Source organism: Gastrolobium bilobum, unplaced genomic scaffold (genome assembly GCF_033153095.1).
Source record: "Gastrolobium bilobum isolate Gb01-03AN ecotype WA unplaced genomic scaffold, APGP_CSIRO_Gbil_v1 utg14708, whole genome shotgun sequence".
In the NCBI taxonomy this organism is placed as follows: Eukaryota; Viridiplantae; Streptophyta; class Magnoliopsida; order Fabales; family Fabaceae; genus Gastrolobium; species Gastrolobium bilobum.
In genome coordinates, this window is record NW_026898255.1 from 329,090 (window position 1) to 347,685 (window position 18,596).

The window sequence follows — 18,596 nt, forward strand, 5'->3', positions numbered from 1 at the left end:
GATTATCATTTTATTGAGTTTAATATGAATATTTGAGATATCTTATGTTTCTTATAGCCGTTAATTTGATTTTAATCTAATAATAATAAAAAAATAATTGTTATAGATTGTAAGGAAAAATAAATTGAAAGTATAATGAAAAACGTTGGTAAGCGTAGTATGCAATTATTAATACAGTATAGGTTCATGCCAGTTGAACCCAATTCATTACTGTTTAATGGTTTCATACCGTTCGAATGAATGGCCCACATTAAGGGGACTGGATCGATTGGGGATCCAATTGCCAGTTGAACCGGTTGGCCCAAAAACCCCCGGATAGGAGAGTTAATGTTATGGCCCAGATACATCTAGTGTTTGTTCTTTTTGGCTTTGTTCCTAAAAATATCATATTAATAATAATAAATAAATAAATAAAATAAAATTAAAAGCTTTCAATCGAATATCTCAATCAATTAAACATAACTTGATTCAATTTTCTATCCTCTCCATCGAAAGAGAAGAGACGTACAGTGGCAGCTTCTGCTTGAGCTTCAGCGGGTACAATGAAGGGCTTCGAATCCGATTTGTGTTCCGTTGTTCGCCTCAACATCGGTAATCCCAATCTCCATTTCCCCAATTCTCTATGTTTGGTTACTCCGTTATTCCTATTCTCTTTCTTCCGCATCATCTTCGCTACAAAACTAACCCATTTTCTGTTCTTTTCACTTTACTTGCTTCCACTGAATCTCAATCACTGCTTTTATTTATTTTAATTATTTGTTTTTTTTTAGTGAAAAGTTTCATTTGAATAACACGACACCGTTTTCTACTCCTTGAAGGGAAAAGAACTAAAAAAAAAAACTGAGGTGAATTTTGTTGTGAAAAATATTTGCAGGAGGGAAGAAATTTTGCACTACCACTGATACTTTGACTCAGCGAGAGCCTGATTCAATGCTAGCTGCTATGTTCAGTGGTCGCCATACTCTCTGCCAAGATCCTGATAAGGCAATGTCATTTTCTTTGTTTCTTGTTCACACATGTTCTTTTTCATGTTGTATTTGTTAAACACAATGATTCATTGATTAACCTTATTATTATTATTATTATTATTATTATTAAGGGAAGACCTGGCACTATGATTGGTGTTGTTACTTTGAAGCGCAAATCTCGGTGCACAAGTCTCCCCAACTTGCAAGGGTAGGGATAAGGATCGATTGTAGGATCGGTTGTATGCGCCCTTGCATTCTTTTGCAAAGAGTCTATTTTCCAGACTCAAACATGTGACCTTCCGGTCCCAAGGAGCAATTGTATCTCTGCTTCAAGGCTCGCTCTCTCGATATTGTCACTATATGACATATAATAAGATTCATGTAATAAATGCAAGCAAAGACCACCTATTATAAACACACACATTGAGTCTAACCCTTCTTTGGATCCTGCGCATAGCAGGAGCTATATAGCACTAGGTTATGGTTTATTACCCTATTCTAAGGTCAGACATGCCGTAAATCTCAATGAGGGCTCACTGTAATATTATTAATATTATTGTTTGTAAAATTCTCTCTGTTTGTGCAATTATGCATTTATGTTATATTCATTGATTTGGTGACAATGCCAGTGGGTGATTGATTGCAGGGGTATGTGTTTGTTGATAGAGATGGTAAACACTTCCGGCACATTCTCAATTGGTTAAGGGATGGCGTGGTGCCAACTTTGGAGGAATCTGAATTTGGAGAGCTGTTGAGGGAGGCTGAGTTCTATCAGCTACTTGTAAGCAGTGCTCTTTTCTAATGTATGATTATAGCTATCAGATGCTATTGAAGCCAAAATCCAGTTTCTTAGGCTGTCTTCAATGGTCGAGTCTAGTTTTCCGGAGCTAGGGTTGTGCTGCGAAAGCACATGTACATGAGTATTTTAATGCCGAAGCAGTAACCCATTGGCTAAATAAAAAGAAAGATTGAAAATAAGAATTGCGAGAAAACACTATTTCTCTTTTCTGAATTTAATTAACCAAAAACAACCTAATAACAATAGGGTTCTCTAAGCCTTAAATAGACAAAATAAAATAACAAAAAAAGGTAAATAACTATAATCACGTGCAATCAAAGGAGATATTGCACAATTAACACACCAATTATGGAATAAACTATAAAAGGGCCCAAAATTGTTGATGTCCATGGCAATGTGACGAGTCTTGCTCAGAAGCCCATTTCGAGTTGGCTATCCAAATTTGAGCCCAATCCAAATCAATTAGCTCGGGTGCATCATATTTGCTGTGTCAATTTTGTTTGTGATAAGAATATCAGCACTATGATGATGCCATGCATACCATTAGATCCTTGACATAAGTTTTTTTTTTTTTTTTTTTTTTCTCTTTTTTGTAATTCCTTTTAATTAGGGCGAGTGTACAAATGCATTTGATAGATTTTGAACATGCGTTCTCATCTTTCATGCTTAACTCTAAAGACAAGGCAGTGCCGATTTCACCCTTTATTTCTTTGGAATAATTACTTTTAATTCTTGTAAGTATTTTCCTGTTAGTTTGATGACCTTGTACAAGAATTGCCCTCACCCCACCCTTACTAGTCGAGATTTAATGGCACTATATGCCATGATGTTAAACGTGAAGTTCCTTATGTACCTGCTCCCTATATTTCTTCTAACTACTTTACCAAATGGAAAAGAAACTGAAATATCAGACCTTATTGAAAAATCCTAAAACCTATTATCACTTGGAAAATGGCAGGGGCTAATAGATGGAATCCATGCTGTCCTTAATAAGAGGAAGGAAGATGATGAGTTACGTACAGAGTTGACACGTACTGATATCATCAAGTGTATACAATCTGAGAGAGTCAGGTTTCGAGGGGTTAATCTTTCTGGCATTGACCTCTCTAAACTGGTAATTTCCTGGACCATAAATGTTTTTAAACAGTTTCTTAGTTTACATGTAAAAGCATGCCCTGACATATGCAGGGTAATATGTCTGCTAACATCATCCCCTGACATAGTCTTGATCTAATGATTATGGATTTTCAGGATTTATATAATGTGGATTTCAGCTATGCTTGTCTTAAAAATGTGTTCTTTTCGCGAGCAAACCTTCAATGTGCAAAGTTTCGGGTAAGTATGATTCTGACCATACTTAATACTTGGGATATCAATTTGGCAAGTTGATTCAGGCCTATTTGGTATATAGCAACTTTGATTTCAAATTACCGAAGCTTGTTTTAAATTTAGTTCGGGCCATTTTTGGGTTTAGGCCTTCAATAGTTTGAGAACAACTTATAATCCAACTTTCTTGTCGAGCCCAAATATATCTGTAAAGAACCTTGGGATACATCACCCCAAAAGCTAGTTCAAAGGGTGGGAGTGCTCAAGACCTTATAAACTTTACATTAGTTGCACATACAACCAATGATAGCCGTTTGTTTTAGTTGCACATACAGCAAGCTAGCAGTCAGCAACATCGTCTTCAGCGCTCCGCCGCTGGTTCACCATCAGTGCGTCGTTTGTTTTAGATCTGTCGCCGTTCATTCACCGCCTAGCGATGTGTCTCTGATCTGGCTCGCATCTCAGTGGGGAGGTCTCCCTTCATTTTTTTTTTGTTTTTTTTGGTTTCAGATCTGGGAATTTTCCGGCTGCGTTTTCCTCTTTTCCGGTCATCATCTCCGACCACGTCTTATTCTCCGGTCGCATCTTCCATCTCTCCGACCGTTGTTCCAGATCGTTCACATTTCAGATCTGTGTCTTTTTATCTCCTCCGGCTGTGTTTCTCTTCTTCCGGTCATCATTTCCGGCCTTTTTTTTCCGGTCACAGTCTCCTTCTCCGACGGTGTCTCGTCTCTGCCATTCCAGATCGTTTAAGTTTTTTTGATCTGTGTTTTCTCCTTCTCCAGCCGCTCCTCGGTGGTGTTTATTTTCTAATATTTTTTTTCTGATCTGTTCCAGTCTATTTGTTTTCTTTCTCTTCTCATTTTGCAGGTTTGTGAAGATTCATGGAGCTCGTGGATGTCTTTGCAACACTGCTATTATTTTTGGCTTTTGATTTTTTTGTTGTATTGTTGTTGGCTTGTATTCTGGCCAGTTTGACCCTGTCATTTGCTGATGTCCATTCCGGCTCCATATCATTTGCCGATGTCCATTCCGGCTCCATGTCATTTGCTGATGTCCATTCCGGCACCATGTCATTTGCCGATGTCCATACCGGCAGGATTGATTTTTGCTTAAGCTCATTCCAGCTCACTAAGTTTTTGGTTCCTCGTTCAGGATTTTTATTTTTTTTTATTTTGCTTTTATATTTTCTTGATTTTTCTTGTTCAAGATGGAAGTTCTCTTTGTTCACTTTCCATCTTGAGGGGGAGTATTAGATATTAGGTATAAGGGTAGTTTAGTATTTCAATGATATTCTAGATCTCTCTTTTATGTTATGCTCTTCTATATAAGAGCTCACTCATTGTACAAATCAATCACCACAATCAATGAAATTAATATTTTTTATTTTCTCTCTTTTACCTTCTAGTATGGTATTAGAGCATTTTTATCCTCCATGATTGGAGGTTCCGCTGCCATCGATTTTTTTTTCTTTCATCGTTTTTCCTTACCCTTTGGTCACTTTCCCTTTCATCTTCTTTCTCGTTTTATGGTTTTCCAGATCTACAGATCATCTAGATTGTTCTAGATCTATGATTTCTTCATTGTCTTAGATCTACGGCGTTCCTGTGCTAGCGAGCTAGCTTTTGGGGTGGTGTATCCCAAGGTTCTTTACATGGTATCAGAGCCTCGTGTCCCGGGTTCGATCCTCGCCGCTCCCCACTTTCTTTCCGGTGGAATTTCTTTGTTCGCACAGGTAGGTGGGCCTGTGCATTATCCTCCCTTCAAGCCCAGTGGGCTCTTGTGTGAGGGGGCGTGTTGAGATATATAGTCCCACATTGGTTGTATTTGCAACTAATGTGGCCTTTATAAGGCATTGGGCACTCTCACCCTTTGAGCTAGCTTTTGGGGTGCTGTATCCCAAGGTTCTTTACAATATCCATCCTTAAAATATATATGATCTAAATGACTGATGATACAGTATTTAGCAAAGAATTTATTGGCTAATATGATCACCACATTTTTTCTTTTTTACTTTTTAAAACTTGTGACGCTACACGCTTGTCTTGTTTTAGTTAGTTATGAAATTGAATATTTGGCTGTTATTGACCATTTCACCATCTAGATTTAATTTTAATTACAAGTTATCCTAAATCCTTAATGTAATAGGATGTTGACGCTGAGGCCTCCATCTTTCACAATGCAACTTTGCGTGAGTAAGTCACTCAGAAAATTCTAGTATTTAATTGCATACATACTTGCAGGCCTCTTAATTATTTCATCTTGCCTAGGGAAGATGTGAATTTACTGGGGCAAATCTTCGTGGTGCTTTATTGGCTGGTGCATGCCTTCAGAGTGCAAATCTACAAGGTCTGTTAGCATATTATATTTATATGAATTTTATCAATTTTGATGTCAGGAATCAATACATGTATTATTGCCAAATATTTCCTTGTCATTTCTACTATTTTGCATTTAACTGAGAAATAATTGATACAAACAACAACCAAGCCTTATCCCGCTATTTGGATTTGGCTACAATGATTAATCTATTAGGCTATATCGAAACGCATTTAGTGTGCAAACCAAGTCCAACTTTGGAGGTTAACTTCTATTATCCTGGCTTCCAGCAAAAATACTATAATTTCGCCTGCAATATCCATGTCAATTTTGTTGGTTATACTGAAACATAATGTGAAGTGCAATATGCCTCTATTTGTATTAGTATATCAATTATCAAACAGTATACTTGGAAAATGAAATTCTGCTATTCTGCAGATGCTTGTTTAGTAGATTGTAGCTTCTGCGGAGCAGACCTGCGTTCTGCACATCTACAGGTTCACCAAGCCTGGATCTTTAACTTATATAATTGATTATTTAAATTTGTTTATGTTTTCCATTTTATTCTTTTTTTTTTCTTTCTAAAAGCTTTATTTTTTGTGCCAGTATTTATTTCATATTTTTGGAGTTCTTCAGAGTATATATATATTTTTAGTTATAAAGTATATTATATTCCTGCATATGCTCCCTTTTGTCATTTTCTCTAGAAGAGGAGCATGTGCAATAGCCTCCGCATGTTGTGTCTTTCTCTAAGTCTTAAGACCTGTTAAGATCAAGAATATTAATAAAGAATTAGTCATTTAAGTTTTTTTTTTTTTTTCTTTGCTTGCTCCACTCAACCTTATCAATCTTCCCCTAGTCAAACAGTTTCTACAAGGCAAGGCAGGACCATTATTATTATTATTTTAGAAGTTTCCAGTATTGTAAAATCATGTATGATTATTTTGAATTTGGACGTTACTTCTTTAGTCCCCCCTCCCCCCCCCCCCCCCCTCCCCCTCTTCTTAAGATGCTAGTTACCTCCTCTTTGTATACTTATATGGCCTTTTTGTCATCACTAACATCTGAAGAACTAAGTTTTAAGTGCGCAATGTAAGTGGATCTGACCCTTAGTATAATTTAATTAGTTTGAAATGAATGATTTTCCTAATGAAGGTGGTTGATTTGAGATTTGATTTGATATGACTGGATCATTATGAGAGATGTATATCACTACATTTTATGAAAGATGCAGCATATTTGTACAATTATGGACTGGAACCAGTCTGGAACATTTATTATCCGATCTTTTCAATATTGCCTCCCTACCAATGGTGTGCTTTGTAATGGTGTATATGCTGCTGTATGATAGTTGATTACATTAGATAAAGCAGCTTTATGACTGTTCTTTTGACCTTTTTAATCAATAAAATTAATTTTTGAATCAATCAAGTGGTGGATTAACCTTCTTAATTTTGGTGAAATATAATTTTGATTTTCACGAGATAGGTTTTAGCTTGATTCAAGGAGTTTTAGTGTTGTGTCTTGATTAAAAGTTTGTGATGGTTAATTAATTAGTACATTTTAACTTCACAGAATGCAGATCTTACTAATGCCAATCTAGAGGGGGCTGTTCTAGAAGGAGCTAATTTAAAGGTAAAATATTCTGGACCTACATGGCTGCATATAATAGGGTTGCAGATGTTTTGTGCAAAAATAATGATAGTCCAGATGATTTCTGCATTATTCTGTCACCTAAGAGAATATCACCTTACATTATTAGGAATGTTTATGGCATCTCTTCTAACTTTTAGGGCACACTTTACACGTACTCCTCCCCAATATTCCGTACTGATGTCTTTGTTGTCTAACTCTTAACTGCAAAATATTGGTTCACAAATGAATTTGTGCAAGTTTTGGGGAAGTAGCAATCTTTGCTGATTTATAATATTCATGCATCACACGTGTATTATTGCTCAACATGTAAGGAAGCCCCTGTATATTATTTTGAGTAAATTATCGACCTTCCTTGGTGCAACAATGAGGTTGATGGCTTGTGACATGGTGTCATGAGTTCTTGTCATAGAAACAGTCTCTTCGCTCAAGAAGTAAGGCTGTGTACATTTGACATTTCCCAGACCTCACAATCATGGGAGTATTGTGCATTGGGCAGCCCTTTATATACATGGACCTCCCTAGAGGTTTAATGAAATTACAGAAAAAAAATGCGCCTCCTTTCTTATGTTTGAAATTATATCTACCTTTCTTCTAACAAAAATTAAGAGAGGTTTATGCTATGTTAAAAAAGGGAGGTCTTTGTAATTTTGAAAAACAAAGAGGCTTTATGTTATGTTAAAATTTGAAATATGGGATGCTTGTGTAATTTTAAAACAAAATCGGTCCCATAATTTCATTAAACATAAGGGTACGTCAATGTAATTTACTATTAATTTTTAGTTCAGGTTCCTTTGAAAGAATCATTTTCATGGCTGTGAGAAATGTTGTTTGCATATTCCGGCTTATTTGTTTGAAATCAATTCTGTGTTTCTCAGGGTGCAAAGCTGACCAATGCCAATTTGAGGGGCGCAAACCTTCAGCGAGCTTATCTGCGTCATGTCAACCTTCGAGATACAGTACGTAAATTAGTTGAATTTTGTAGTTCTTCCAATGCCTTTGCTATTTATGATATTGTTGACTAGCTAGTCAATATTTTCAATATAACTTAGATCACCTCTTATGGTCCTGACATTGCTATTTTGAGAATTCCAATGCCCATTAGTGAATAGGTGAGGGGGAAGATTGTGGTGTATTTATTTGTGCTGCCACCGCTGCCAATAAATGGCGGATGCATGTGTAGTTTGAAACAATTGATTTTGAAAATGTAGTTGGAACTTGTTGGAGATATAAAACCATTAATGTAACCTAAGCTTTTGAGTTGAATAAATTATTTACATGGTATCAGAGCCTCGTGTCCCGGATTCAATCCTCGCTGCCTCCCAGTTTCTTTGTGAAATTTCTTAGCACAGGTAGGCTGGGCCTGATGTATCATTCACCTTTTAAGTCCAATGGGCTCTCTTGTGAAGGGGCGTGTTACAGATATAAAATCATTAATGTAACCTCAGCCAGTAGCTTAAGCTTTTGGGTTGAATTAGTTCTTTATTGAACTAAACTGAACGCAGAAGAGTTTCAGTTCAAGGCAATGTTATTAGAACCGGACCGGTCATTGACCCGGTCGAGGTACTGGGTCACTGGGTCAATGGTTCAACCGGTGGGTCACTGGTTGAACCGCATGAACCGGGTATATATATAAATTTATATTTTATACTTAATTATATAATAAATATTTTAAATGGTGCAATTCAAACAATAACCTGATGTAGTCTAGTGGTAATTATTATATTGCCTATCCTCAATGTAAGGGGTTCGATTCCTCTTAGATGCAATTTTTGAAATAATTCTATTAACTTAATAGTTATATAATAAGTATATTAAATGGTGTATTATATTCAACAGGTAATGATAGTGTAGTGGTTTGAAGGTGCGCTCCTCACATCAAAGGGTCGGGTTCGATTCCCACCTGGCGCAAAAATTGGAATATTTTGTAACTTATTTTAAAAAACCGGTTTAAAGGTAAAACCGGTACCGGTTTACACCGGTTCAACCGCGGTTTATGACCGGGTCACCGGGTTGATACCGGGTCAAATGCTTAAACGGTCCAATATTGAAACCGGACCGGTTGATGGGCCGGTTTCCGGGCCAACCGGTCGGACCGGCCAGGCCGGGCCGGTTTTAATAACACTGGTTCAAGGTGACTGCTGCTTTGTCCTTGAAGCATATTTCACTTACTAACCTTCTTGTTGATCAATAGATACATATGGCTGAACCAGTTTGTAACCCTGCAATATTAGGAAGTGATTCTGGATTTTGTAAAATACAAATTAACTAAACCGTGTAGCATGGGATATCCCTTATAATATTTTTTTTCCGACATAAAATTGTTAATTGGAGCCAAAACAAGTGAGTTTTAGGCAATTGAATGAAAAGTTAAGTAAATACCTTGTAGGATCAGATATGATTTTGTCAAATTCCCTTTGATTTGATGCTCTTTTTGTTTAACTATTTAACCTAAGTTTTTGGAAAGAGAACATACACACTATCTTTGGTTTTTGTTTGTCATCCTGTGGCTAGCATTTATATGACTGGCACGAATTAGCCATCCCAAGGAAATAGTGAGTGGTAGAAAGATTAAGTGTATTTTTTTTTGCTTTTCAAAGTATGATAAGCTAACATTTCATCATTACTTTTTATATTTTCAGCACTTGGAAGGTGCGAAGCTTGATGGTGCGAATTTGCTTGGAGCAATAAGATGATATTTGAGCTGAAGATTATTAAATTGGGAAGTTGGGACATGATTACAGAATGTCAATACTAGATGAGTGAACTTGGGAAGTTGAAAGTTATCTTGTTTCAAGAGTACTTTATAGTGCTGCTCATGAAGTTGCACATTGGGCATTGATTTTGTGGTTGTGCCTGCTGATTATCTTCTCCAACATGCTGTCATTGTATGGAGGAAGCACTTTAGGCCGTTCTTGTTCATATTTTGTATTGTTCGTGTGGTTTGTTGTTTTTCTAATGTTTCCAGCGAAGGAAAATTGCAACATTACTATTTATATAATGTGAACCATCTTGCGTGTAGCGTTGTACTTGGATGCCAATCAGGTTTGGTGGGCATGTTAGAAACCTAGTAATTATATATTGTTTATAGCATGGTCACGTATGATTGTGTATTTTTTCGGGTAATTGTGGGATTTCCTGCCTGTTTGGAAGTCTTATTTTTTTATGAGTGAAAATTTAACTAAACATATTTTTATAAAAGCTTTTATTATGAAAAGATTTTTTGTTATAATGAATAAAAAAAGTAAAAGCCAAAAATTGCTAAGAGGAGTTTTTTTAAAGATATTTGGATGGGCTTTCAAAAAAAGTGTTTTTTATTCTCTATTTATTTTAGAAGTGTTTTTTTTATTAAAGTTAAAGTTATTTAGTTTTTTTTTTTAAATATTTGATTTCTGGCTTTTGTTTTTTTTTAAAGTTAGAATTTTTAGCTTTATAAAGAAGTAGGTTTTTAGCTCTTTTTTGTGATTTTTTTTAAAGTAGATATCAAACAAACTTTGTAGTGATGACTTTTTTTTCTACAAATAATCTCATCCAAATGGAGATATACTAATTTTTTAGAATTCTCATTTATTTTTTAGTTTCACTATTTTAAATTTGCATTTACCAATTGTACTCTTTACTCTAATAGTTCATCATAATAATAAACATTATTTTATTTTCTCTTCTTCAAAATTCTTATAACAATTTTATATAATTATACAATAACTTTAGCTTTATTTTTAAGCTCTTTAATTTTTAACTTTAAAAAAAATTGTGTTTTAATGCGTATCATTAGAGTTTATTTATTTTAAACATAATTGGGAATACTTTTGTAGAGGATGGGAGAGGATTGGTTTTGCGTGTCTTGGAGAACGGACAAAATCAAAGGGAAGCTATAAAATTGTGGAAAATGAGACTAGTTTGATATTGGTTTGTCAATTTCAAGAATTGAAGTGAACAAAAATTATATGCATAAAACAAAGATGGACTAGCATTAAAATCTTTTAAATTGAGGAACAAAAACCATATCTAAGCCTATACTGATCTGATCTTACTTTTATAACCCAGATTTGAAGATGTTAATATTTTTTATTTTTTATTTTGTCAGTGTTTGCAGCGATGTGAATTCTACTTACAGAATGAACATTATTTTCTATCTTTTACTTTTTAACAAATTACTTGTGATTTAAATTGATAACTGCCACGTCCAAATTTTTAATAGGAAAATAGAACATTCCATAAAAAAATTGCAGAGTTATTCATCAAAATTGATAATTAATTTGCCCATAACAAGGAAATTGAGACAAAATTTAAACTAGCACACTTGATTGCATCATTACCTACCAAAATCCCAACTAAATTAAGTCAAATAAAAAAAGAAGAGAAAATCCACACTAAATTAGCTGAACTTCATTAGTTTCATTCACTCCTAAATGATCGAAAAGAACTAAATTTTATGTCAATAGTTTAAATGAGTCATATATCAATTGATATCAAAGAGGTTTATCCGTCAAAAGATCAAAGTTGGCGGAGTTATCTCAACCTTAGCACTTTAAAAAAAAAAAGTCAAAAGTTTGTGTCAAGTTCAATAGGAAAAAATAAAAGAAGAAAAATTGCATTTCTGGTCGAAGTTACAACCTTGAAAAGACAATATATGTGAGGATTGTGTAATCTCAAAACAAGCTTTTTAAGAAAAAATGTTAGATTATATGATGCAACCAACATTCACAACAAAGAAACCTCTCACCAGAATTGATGCCAAGCAGTCTCAGAAGATGAAGACTATGTTTTCAGGGCACTACTTAGATTCTATATACAGGATAGTCACAATCATATCACAGTGCATCTTATCAACTAGTCAATCCCTTCACCTATCTAAATAGTTCCATATGTTTCCTTCTCCAAGATGCTTTTTAAATCTATGTTGGTACTGTAAGAGTTACTTAGCCTTTTGCAAGTCAGGGAGATCTGCAAACAATAATCATTTATATCAGGTATAAGGAAGGAAGAAGAGAACAATAAATAAATAAACTGAGTATACCAAAAAAAGGAAAAAAAAAACCATAAACTGAAACAGTTGCTAAAGTTGATTATAAAATGTTTCCCAGAACACTGCTAACTATTGACAAAATTGTCAATTATGGGGAAAGAAAGACCTCAAGTCCTAAAATGGATAAAATACTGAAAGAGATGCAGCAGAAGGCAAGCATTTTGCACAACTTATTAACCATATACTAAGAACGATGGGAGTGAATCCTCTCGTGTGATTGCACATGACTAGGTCATCCGAAAGGTTCTTAATCACTGATTGACAAATCAAGAGTGATAAGAGATAAAAGAAAAAAAAATATTGGAATACAGGGTGGAAAAAAGAGCTAAGAACCTTTCACATGATTATGTAAAATCACACATGAAAGGATCCATTCCCAAGAAAGATTAGAGGATTGTCTCATAGTGCATATATTCTACACAGACATCAATCTTACCACAAACACCATTTCAGTACGCAATTCAAAGAATCACTGTAATTAAAGTAGAGAAACAAGGGGGGTCGGTCACTCACACAACATTCCTTCATCATCACTGCTTCCATCATCTTGACCAACAAACTGCAAAAGAACAAGATGCATTGGAAGAGATTAGGTACCAGGAGATTGTTAAACTCTATAACTCAATATTACACGTGGCAAGTGAAGAATATAATTTACCCGCGCATCATCATCATCAGATTCCAAATCAGCTGCAAAAAGTCCAACAAAAGATGAATCAGAAAAGTGAAATATTCACACCAAGAAGTAATCAACTTAATTGTAATCCTCAAGCAAGTTATGCAAATAACAAAGCAAGATTGTCCAACCCATCTGACAACCGAGGAAAATTAAAGGGGTCGGGATGCTAAAAATTTCACTTCAGAACTGTTAGAGAAAATAAAGAATGGTAATGATTGTTGTTAGTTTTCCTGTCTCTATATTTGTACTGAGAAGAAAAAGCACACAACAAGAGATACAGGCCCAGCACAATATTCTTTGTTCTTTCATGAAAGACAGGACTAGAGACAATAGGAATGGCAGCTTGATTATCACACCACAGCTTCATAGGCATTGCACTCTTAAAGCCAATCTCATCAAGAAGATGCATGTACACACATCAATTTGCATGTAGGTTATGCTATTGCCTGATATTCTAATTTGGCACGGGATCAAGCAACGACATTTTATTTCTTACTTCATGAAGCAAAAGTTATCTCTAACAAGAAGTCAAGAACACAGTAGCCAAAAGTGAATTTCCTATCAACAGGGAATCCAGCCCATTCAGCATCAAAAGAAGCTGTCAACTACAGTATGTCCATGATCCATATACCAAACACCATGACCTAGAGACCCCTTCATATATCTCAATATAAGAAGAATAGCTTAGCAATGGGTTGTTTGGGGCGATAACATGAACTAACTGACCACATGGACAAAGAAGACAACATCACGATGAGTGACTCTGACTCTGAGGTAGTTAAGCTTCTACTAAATGCTCTCGTGACATAAAAGCGAAAACAAATATCAATTTACAAAATTTAGGATCCTAGGTATCAATAAAGGATTCTTAACACTAACATGTTGAAATCACATTGATGGCCATACAAATATAAATATTCTCATGCTTAATTTCAGAATGAAAATTCTGAAATGCCAATCAGAAAATTCTAGCTTCTAAGGGAAGTTACAATTTACGAAAGCTTACAAGTTGACTCTTCATCATCCTCATCACACCATCTGTTCCAGTCAACCTTCAGGTATGGTGCAGGTTTCTCTTCAGACTTCAGTAGCCGCTTCCACCAACCTTTTTGTCCTTTCTGAATTGAGCATAGTATGTTTCTTAAGCCAGTTTTTGTTTTACAGCCCTACACAACAAAATGACAAATTTAGGGATAGGACCATCCAACTTTTTCAAAAGTTTGATATGAAAAACAATTGATAACCTGAAAGTGGCAAAGACCAGAACAGCTGGCAGTCAAATTCTATACAGAATTTTATTTTAATGCATGATCTCTAATTTGAGGGACAACATTTAAGTAGTTTTCAGATTTTATTCAACTCCATTAGAACCATCAAATAAGAACACTATTTGGATATTAAAATATTGCAAATTTTACATGTTCATTGCATAGAAATAAATCCCACATGCTATATTTTCATGAACCATGCTTCAGCAGATGCTAAATAAATAATGTGTAGCATAATCATTTACTTGAGAGCAAGAAAGACTCAATGGTGATTAGAGCTATAGATATTAAATCATTAAATAATAAGTGGTAACAGAAACAACAGCAACAATGTGATAAAGCAGATGGTTAGAGGATAATAAAAGGGAGCAATGATTGGTTTTTGCTGCAAGTACTGACCAAATTCCGGGTGATATTGATTGTATGAGTGGTGTTTAGTGAAAATCTTGACAATAAACCAATGACAAAGTTCTAGGTCATTTATCATAAAAGTAAAAAGTTAATCATGCTTGAGTTGTAAATAATTCTTATTCCTGAGTGTCAAGAACTGTAAAGAACCAATTCAACCCAAAAGCTTAAGCTATTGGGTGAGGCTATATTAATGGTTTTATATATCTTAACACGCCCCCTCACACGAGAGCCCATTGGGCTTGAAGGGTGAACAATGCACAAGCCCACCTACCTGTGCTAAGAAAGAAATTCCACTAGAAAGAAAGTGGGAGGCAGTGAGGATCGAACCCGGTACACCGAGGCTCTGATACCATGTAAAGAACCAATTCAACCCAAAAGCTTAAGCTATTGGGTGAGGCTATATTAATGATTTTATATATCTCAACAAGAACCATCTTTTTTAAAAGCTTAAGTTGATAGATGGAGAATAACGGTTTAATGTATTTAACATGCCCCCTAACGCAAAATCCATTTGGGCTCAAATCATGGCCCACTCTTACTTCAAAAGAATGGGAGCGACAATGATCAAACTCCTAACAACTTGATCATAGAAGCTATGCTAGCATGTTAAGGACCAACTTTCCTAAAAGCTTAAGTTATTAGGTGGAGGTGCAACAATGGTTTAATATCTCTAACACTATGTAGCTTAAGTACTTAACAGTGTTAACTGAAAAGTACAATACATAACTATCGATACAAGTTTATGCATGCATTAATGCTGCAGAAGTATTCAAATCCCGTCAAAGGCAAGGGTTGACAGACCATAGTTTCATGTTAAGTGAGATGCTAGATAAAAATAAACAAATATATATATATATATATATATATATATATATATATATATATATATATATCAAAGGATAGAAATACTAAGTTATACAGGCTTTCCATAATGCCCAATACTTTAACAGAAAACACTCATTGAAGACAAAATTAGCATAGAGAAATTGTAGAATTTGTGGTGGGGTTAGATAAAGATAAATCCCTAAGGATGGAGCAGTTTCAAAAGAACAAGATTACGAAGGATTGTCTTACCATAGATTGTTTAGTGAATATAACATCAATTTCAATTTGTCCAGATAAACACAAAAAATGTAAACAATCCAAAAGGGTAAGCAGGGCACAATTATTTGGGTTTCAAAGGGTTAAAGGAGTATGTAAGACTGAATAGTAATGAACAGACAAAAAAAAGAGAGAGAGAGAGACCAAATCCATATGAAGGTCTCAAAAAAGTGTAATTAAAAATGCATATTAGCCAGCCCCAAATCCCCTAAATTTCAGTATATTAATCAATGCAATCAATCATCATTACCCTTATACAACCACAAAACATGATTTTACACAAAGCATGCACAGAATCAAACAACAGTAGTGCAAATTTAAATGTCATGACATATTAAAACCAAATCAATAGTTCACTCACCTCAGGTTCAATTGATCCATAAAGTTCTAAGCTAAAGCTGTAGGATTCATCTTGAACCCCAGAAGCAGAGAAACTAAACAAACCCTGAGGCTCACACTTAACAGAAACATCCTTAGCATCAGGTAGAGCAACAGTAAGGTAAACCTTATCTGAACGCTGTGCCCACAAAACTTCAGGATGGCGACTAGATACACAACAAAAATGAAAAATTTCAATAATTTACTAACAAAAATTGTGGAAATGGCTCAGAATATTAAATTCTTACAAGTTCCAAACAAATGGGTCAATAATATTACAAAAATCATGCTTTTCACACTAAAGGTGTGATTTTGATAATTGAAACAAATGTTAATAACATTACAAAGAAATGGGGCAATGCTAAAATTAAGTAATATTGCAAGTAACAAATTTTTTTTTTCTTGGCAAAACTTAGAAAAAGCTATGGATTTAACTAGAGAATACAACAGGGAAAAAAAAAACAACGAAAAAAGTGAGAACCTCATTTGCTCAGTGGGATGGAAGAAGACGAATGTAAGATTATTCCGAAGAAACTGCAATGTAAGTATGAAATTGATATGACTTAGAAACAACGTCAACTTTCGTTTTTGCCCAAGATTCTTTGATGTTACTCAACCTATATATATTCCTTGTGCGTTTTCGAAATGTGTTTGTTTTTGAGAAAAAAGTTTTCCAACGTTACTTTAAATAACTTTATCTAATGTTTATCGAAATGACGTCGTTTTGGGGTTGAAAAATTAAAAAATTAGAGTGATAAATACTATTATACCCTGAAATAAATTAAAATTACAAAAATACCATGATTTTCGTCCCAAAACGACATCATTTTGATAAACATTAGATAAAATTATCTAAAATAACATCAGAACAAATAAACCTTTTTTTATTACGAATCTATGAAGACATTAGACATGAGTTTTTTTTTTAAAAAAAAAAAAAAAAAAAAGACATGAGTTTGAAAAAAAAAAAAAAATAAATTCTCTCTCGCTGGCGCTGTTTCTGTTTTTCTTCTTCCCCTTTAATTTTTTTTTTCCTTCTATCTTTTAAAGGTAGGGACGTAGGGTTATAAAACTAATGGATCCTGACGGACCCAATATACTATTGGATAAGTTCTTGGTCAATGTGAGGCTTGGGTTTGGTTTGATGTTATTATTGATTTACACGAATTTGTATTATTTTGAAATTTCCATAGACTTTGCCAAAATTTTGTGGAATTTATTTTGAAATGTAGTTCTTACAAATTAGCATTATTTTCTTTTTATTATGATAATATTTTTCTTATGCTACATAAAAAAAATATTATCTCTTATATTCACATTTTTCAAATAAGCTTCATCTGAATTTTTTTATCTTCTATTTGTTATTTAAATAGAAAATAATATTTTTCTTATATAACATGGAAAAGTATTACCCTTTTTATTATTATATTTTAGTTAGAGATTTGGCCTAACATGAGTTGGGATAAGAAAAAAAACACAAATGGCGTTTGTATAGAAGTTACTTTTTTTTTACGAAAATCATGATTATTGGAAGGGATAGGTTATTTTACCTATTATTTTTTTTCTGTCTATCTTTACCTACCACTTAACTAACATTTATTTTTTTCTCTCTTCTTGAAATTCTGATCTAACGGTGTTAGAATATTCTTGGAAATATAGTTGGAATATTATTTTCCCAAGATTGTTATAAAAAAACTATGTGGTAAGTCAAAAAATCACCAGGAATTTTGGCCAATTTTACTCATGGAGTGTTTGGTTCGGGTATTCCTATGTGATAGCTAGGTATCAATAAGTGACATTTTTTCTTGACCACGTTTGGTTCATGGTTTTTAAAAATTTAACAAGCAAACTTATTTGCCCATCCTTTATCAATTGTGAGGAAAAAACATACGACAAACACAGATGAAAAATACCACTTACAATGTCGTATTGTAAGATGACTGGATAAATTGATAAAATAAAGGAGAGACGTGACTGATATACCTTTTATAACCTAACCTCATCATATTGTACATCTATGCCAATGTTATTTTTGTCAAATTTTAAAATTTAAAAAGAGTTACTTTTGTCATTTTATATCACTCTCGCATCAATACTAATTTATCTTCAACCAAACATGGACTTACAAAACTTTAATTATTTTTTTTCGGTAATATTTCATCCAATCAAACAATTTTTTTTCAACTTTACCAGCAAATTTACTTTCCCACAATTTCTAATTATAATTATAACATCATATATAATATATTTTTTAAACATATCATTAACTTAAGCTACTAGGCAAAGCCATGAAGATAGATGAATATTTTATACTTATGTTGAAAGTTATTATTCATAGATAGACTACACTTTTTTTTTTAAAGAAATTCTTTATCAGTTTAAAAGATTTGGAGTTAAATCTTTTGTTGTTATAATCTATATTCAATTACTTTTGTCTCAAAATTTAAGAAAAAATTTGGTCCGGTTGAATAAAAAAAAATAATGGCTGCAAATAAGAATATAAGGTTGGCCTATAGCTTCAGCACAGTTGGAGACATGCTACTGGGTCCTCTAGATGAGAAAGGTGCAACTCGTGGAGATATCCATTTTCCAATAAACAGTCTTTGGAAAACTTGGGCTTGCACTTGGAAACCTCCCAGATAAGCTTAATGTTAATTTTAATTCA

At 34.0% G+C, this 18,596-nt stretch overlaps 2 protein-coding genes across 3 annotated transcripts; one reads left to right on the forward strand and one right to left on the reverse strand.

Annotated features, from left to right (window-relative positions):
* Window positions 1–458: 458 nt before the first annotated feature.
* On the forward strand, window positions 459–10,130 carry LOC133314256 (FH protein interacting protein FIP2). 2 transcript variants are annotated; one of them, XM_061515698.1, is made up of 11 exons: window positions 459–591; window positions 875–984; window positions 1,615–1,749; window positions 2,726–2,881; window positions 3,019–3,102; window positions 5,242–5,288; window positions 5,369–5,442; window positions 5,851–5,909; window positions 6,988–7,047; window positions 7,944–8,024; window positions 9,708–10,130. In XM_061515698.1, the coding sequence occupies exons 1-11, from the start codon at window positions 543–545 to the stop codon at window positions 9,759–9,761; spliced, it is 909 nt and encodes a 302-aa protein (XP_061371682.1). In that variant the 5' UTR covers window positions 459–542; the 3' UTR covers window positions 9,762–10,130. The 2 variants fall into 2 exon arrangements, with proteins under 2 accessions (XP_061371682.1, XP_061371683.1); XM_061515699.1 differs by lacking the exon at window positions 5,851–5,909 and having other exon boundaries at window positions 5,364–5,442.
* Window positions 10,131–11,684: 1,554 nt separating this feature from the next.
* LOC133314262 (co-chaperone protein p23-2) lies at window positions 11,685–16,562 on the reverse strand. The gene is made up of 6 exons (XM_061515711.1): window positions 16,413–16,562; window positions 15,915–16,098; window positions 13,780–13,939; window positions 12,753–12,784; window positions 12,608–12,653; window positions 11,685–12,012 (listed from the first exon to the last, which is right to left on the reverse strand). The coding sequence occupies exons 1-6, from the start codon at window positions 16,415–16,417 to the stop codon at window positions 11,984–11,986; spliced, it is 456 nt and encodes a 151-aa protein (XP_061371695.1). The 5' UTR covers window positions 16,418–16,562; the 3' UTR covers window positions 11,685–11,983.
* Window positions 16,563–18,596: the final 2,034 nt, after the last annotated feature.

Coding starts and splice junctions, on each gene's coding strand:
- LOC133314256 (XM_061515698.1), top strand. CDS start 543: ATGAAGGGCTTCGAATCCGATTTGTGTTCCGTTGTTCGCCTCAACATC. Junction 592..874: donor CGTTGTTCGCCTCAACATCG/GTAATCCCAATC, acceptor AAATATTTGCAG/GAGGGAAGAAATTTTGCACT. Junction 7,048..7,943: donor TAGAAGGAGCTAATTTAAAG/GTAAAATATTCT, acceptor TGTGTTTCTCAG/GGTGCAAAGCTGACCAATGC.
- LOC133314262 (XM_061515711.1), bottom strand. Junction 13,940..15,914: donor ATGGATCAATTGAACCTGAG/GTGAGTGAACTA, acceptor TTTGTTGTGTAG/GGCTGTAAAACAAAAACTGG. Junction 12,654..12,752: donor CTGATGATGATGATGCGCGG/GTAAATTATATT, acceptor GTTCTTTTGCAG/TTTGTTGGTCAAGATGATGG.